The sequence below is a fragment of the Miscanthus floridulus genome, chromosome 8 (genome assembly GCF_019320115.1).
Source record: "Miscanthus floridulus cultivar M001 chromosome 8, ASM1932011v1, whole genome shotgun sequence".
Taxonomy (NCBI): domain Eukaryota; kingdom Viridiplantae; phylum Streptophyta; class Magnoliopsida; order Poales; family Poaceae; genus Miscanthus; species Miscanthus floridulus.
In genome coordinates this window covers 134,560,591-134,564,939 of record NC_089587.1, presented here as the reverse complement: position 1 = coordinate 134,564,939, position 4,349 = coordinate 134,560,591, and the positions used below count along the sequence as shown (strand labels likewise).

Here is a 4,349-nt window from a genome sequence, read left to right as displayed (position 1 = left end):
ATGTCTTACCTTTGTTTGGACATAGTTAGGAAGTCGAGTATTTCAAAATCTCTACAATTCATTGCATGGAGAATCCTCTTACTAGATAATCAAAATTCTAAAGCAAGAAAAGTATGATGTAAAATAGTTGGCTAAACTATAAATGCCAATAGACAAATGAAATACATAAAACTTGACTACATATGACACATACTAATGGGCCAACTTTTATTATTTCTAACCCTTCTCTATATATTTAATTAATAGTTAATTTGTCATGTTAGTTTTGCATGCACATGTTCCCTAACATGTTTATGTGCATCAAGTGTTTTCTAATCAAGTCTCTAGTTCACTTTGGGGGAAGATCTCCTTCTCAAGTGATTAAGGCCTAAGACTAATAGAATGATGTAAGAAAATAGATTATTAAACTACAAGTGATCACCTACATGAAAAATAAAGATATAATATTGATATTAGCTATTCTTCAACTTTATCATGTGTAACATTAGTATTTGAAGTCACTTAAAATCTATGCTAACATTGAACTCCTTGTGAAACATATCCATGAGGAGTTAGATTAAATTCATATCTACACAAGAAAATAATATGAGCAATTAATTGACACACACGTGCAATCCATAACATGGTAGCATTAACCATTATAGAAATAACTTGTCTCGGTTTTTTTTAAATCCAATCTCTTCATCCAATAAACTAGTCTTTGAGTTATTGATGTTGTTGTTGAGTGTTCATACAAGTACAAGAAGCCTCAATAGCTCTCAAGAAAACCTAACGACTTCTCTATTATCACTGCTTCATATATCATTGATACGAGTTCAAAAAAAATGCTTGAAATGAACACCCTAGCTAATCATCTCATTAGGGAATGACACATCAGATGTGCAAAACACATGCATGGGAAGAATTCATTACATTATGAAACAATGCAACCTGACAACCTTGAGCTCGATGAAGCTACAGAAGTTGTTTCATATAATTCATTTTATTCTAGGCACCATGATATTGCTTTAAAATAGGAAATATATCAAGAAGATGTACCAACCCATGCACGGCATGTTCTGATCACCATATAGTTCATTAAGTTTAATTCAGATAAGAAAGTTGTCACAAGCGCATTTTCATCCAGCAGGCATGTTTATATTAAACAAGGGCATTCATGAGAATCCACGAGAACATCATGAAACAATCAAATAATATGAACACCATAAAAGTGAAGATTAAATTTAATCAGTATATCATCAATTCTTTAGTTCCTAAAGCTGGAGTTCGCCAACAAGTACATTATCATGTAAGTGCCAATGCACGTTCTGTGAACACATGCAAATGCATGTGAAATTATATGTGGCTCATATTGGAAAAAAGTCACTAAACAATATTAAGTGAGCCTGATATATGCTCAAAAAGTTTAGCCCCAAATAGTGTATGTATGAAGTACAATAAACAAGTTCCATGTATGATATCAAACATCAACTAATTGGCCTCCATACTTTGATGTGGTTCATTGTGCAACTTTTCTTTTCACTTATAAGGTTGATGATAACCGGTTTGAAAGTACACAGTATAAGTTAGGACATTTTGCAAGCTAGAAGTAAGAATGACAAGGGGGACATTTCCTTAACTGTTAGTGTTGTGGTGTTGTGCTTGATACAAGCAGCACATGACACTATATATATATTTATTTAATCCAAAACTTTTATAAAATCCACTCCACGTCATATATCTCATTCAGTAAATTTTCCCTGCTAGCTTGCCGATTTCATTTGATCAATGAAACCTCGAAAAAAAAACAGTTCATGACAAACTGAGAAGAAGGCGCCATTGCCATTTGCGCCCCTCCGATCCACCTGAATGAGACGTCGTCAAAGCATGCATTGCATATCTAGTTCAAAACTTAAGGAAACCTTTGGTAACCTCTCCATGCAAGTTGCAAGACTGAAAGAGGCAAGCATTCACTTCACATCCTGCATGCACCAACAGGCGGTTGGCAGAGAAGGATAGAGATAGAGGCAGATACACAGATAGATCAATAGAGATCAGATGGATGATTACTGAGCATTAAGGTGGTGATCTCCATCACATTAACACCTGTGATCGGGCGTGATCTCTAAATTTGGCAGGTGAACTTGCATTCCTCTTGATTATCTCTACATTTAACCCCCTCCCTTCTTGTACAAGTAGGCACCAAACCCCGGCCAACAACTCCACACCAGTGCAAAGTGAAACGAGATCCATATGGACAAGGGATCGAGCTCCCGTGCTGCGTCCATGGAGGTTGAGGGAATGGGGGTGCAGCAAGTTGAGGACGGAGAGGAGGAGGTACAGGAGTCGGGGAAGGAGGAGGAAGCGTTGTCGGCAAAGGAGCTCGACCTCCTCGGCGCGCTCGGCTCGGAACCGCCAGAGGTAAAGGCCATTGAGGCACTGGCGCCGGGAAAAGGTAAGGAGAAGGCAATGGTGGCGGAGGAGGAGAAGGCGCTGGCGACGGGGACGGCAATGGAGTCTGGTGGTGTGGAGAAGAAGCGCTCGTTCAAGTGCAACTACTGCCAGCGTAAGTTCTACACCTCGCAGGCGCTGGGTGGCCACCAGAACGCGCACAAGCGCGAGCGCTCGCTCGCCAAGCGCGGCGCCGCCACGGCCGCTGCCGCAGCAGATGAGGCGGGGCGCGGGCTGTACGGAGGTGCCGACCCCTTCCTGCCGCCGCACCACCTTCGCTTCCGACATGTCTGGCCGTACTCTGTTGGCGGCAGCAGGCCGTCGTCGTTCCTTGGGTTCGGACGGGGCTCTGTCGCGGCGTCGTTCTACGGCATGCACCACGGGTGGGCCGCGCATGCGCAGACATACCCATCTATGGCGGGGCTCACCCGCCACACCAGCGTCCACCGCCCATTCTACACGCCTCACGGCTACGGCTACGGCTCGTCGTCGAGGGCCCCTGCCCCAGGCGTCCTCGACTCTGGGATGGCTGGGCTCCAGTGGTCCGGCGCCGTCGACAGTGACGCTGCCGCCAGCGGCGACCCTGGCGTCACACATGAAGTGACAACGCAACAGGAGGATGCACAAAGTTGCAAGATAGACCTGAATCTCAGGCTCTAGATCAGCTCCATCTCCATAGGGTTCATTTCTCCATTGGAGTGCCTGCCTGTTAATCAAGACAAGTATATCCAAGGGCGAATATGATGCTCTATTATCTATGTTGCTGCTCCCTGCTAGTGATTCATTTTGTTTCTGATTAATCATATGCATGGTCAGCTGATTAGTGTTTAAGCAAGGGTTTGTAAATGTAATCATGTAGTTCATCTTTACTTGCATCGTTTCTTCATGGAACTAATTAAAAAATCTGTGTTTGTTGCCGACTTGTCTGTCATATGTATCTTGTTTCCTTCTTGTCCATTTTCCCCTTTTTCGGGTGAGTACTTGTTCCTGTTTTTCATTGGTCACAGTCAACCGAATTGAGCCTGTTTGTTTCGTCGTAAACGATCATGGATTATTTACTGCTGGCTTGTTTGGTGTGAGAGAAAAATACTATTCCAGCTTATAATCTACGATCATATACGAGCAAACGAACAGGCTGTTGAAAATTAGAAGAATGTTATGAGTAGGATGGTATAAGCAGCCATAGATAGAGTAGAATAAAATAAAACTAAGTCAAATAGAGTGACAGTGAGTTCCTATCTGGAATTGACTATAATTATTGTTGCTACTAAAATTTGTATAGCTGATCTTAGTTCTCTGCTTAAAATAGTTCTCTTTTAGTTCCCAGCTAAGTATCGAAGCAATTTCAAAATATACATGGAAACTCAATCGGCAACAAAAAAACAAGCAGTCATTCAAAGCTGACTCTAAACCCTTCCATTTCCGGTTGGAGATTTGAAACAACGAAAACTACCAGCATTCCAAAGCCCTCTTCTCCCGAAAACGTAGCCGAGATTTAAATCCTGCCTACCATACATGTCAGCGTTATTAATGTCCTTAATGCACTAACTTAATTCACTCCAAATTAATCTAATATTCCATATATACACTGCAGATCCCTGCCAAACCGCTTATATTGTAAAAAAAAATCATAAAGTACATACAAACATCTTGTGGTGGACTATTGTCTAATTAAGAGGAGGAGGATTTACAGCGTTTCAAGTAGGTCCAGATCTGGTCTCGGCAGTTAATGATGTGAATCAAGTTTGCAAATGGCAATCCCGGCCCAGATGGCAAAAATCGGATCTGAATCCTCTTCCCTGCAGTTAGCTGTAGCCTCCACTTGATTTCCATGCGAATTCGCGCATGTTTAGTTTGGTGAATTTGGGAATTTAGGGTACCGTAGTACTTTCGTTTTTATTTGGCAATTAGTGTTTAAT

At 41.8% G+C, this 4,349-nt stretch overlaps 1 protein-coding gene across 1 annotated transcript; it reads left to right on the top strand.

Annotated features, from left to right (window-relative positions):
* Window positions 1-2,265: 2,265 nt before the first annotated feature.
* On the top strand, window positions 2,266-3,090 carry LOC136469907 (zinc finger protein 1-like). Its single transcript, XM_066467926.1, has one exon. It carries the CDS (start codon window positions 2,266-2,268, stop codon window positions 3,088-3,090), a length of 825 nt encoding a protein of 274 aa, XP_066324023.1.
* Window positions 3,091-4,349: the final 1,259 nt, after the last annotated feature.

Excerpts from the sequence above, each read along its gene's own strand:
- LOC136469907 (XM_066467926.1), top strand. The coding sequence starts at position 2,266 with ATGGAGGTTGAGGGAATGGGGGTGCAGCAAGTTGAGGACGGAGAGGAG.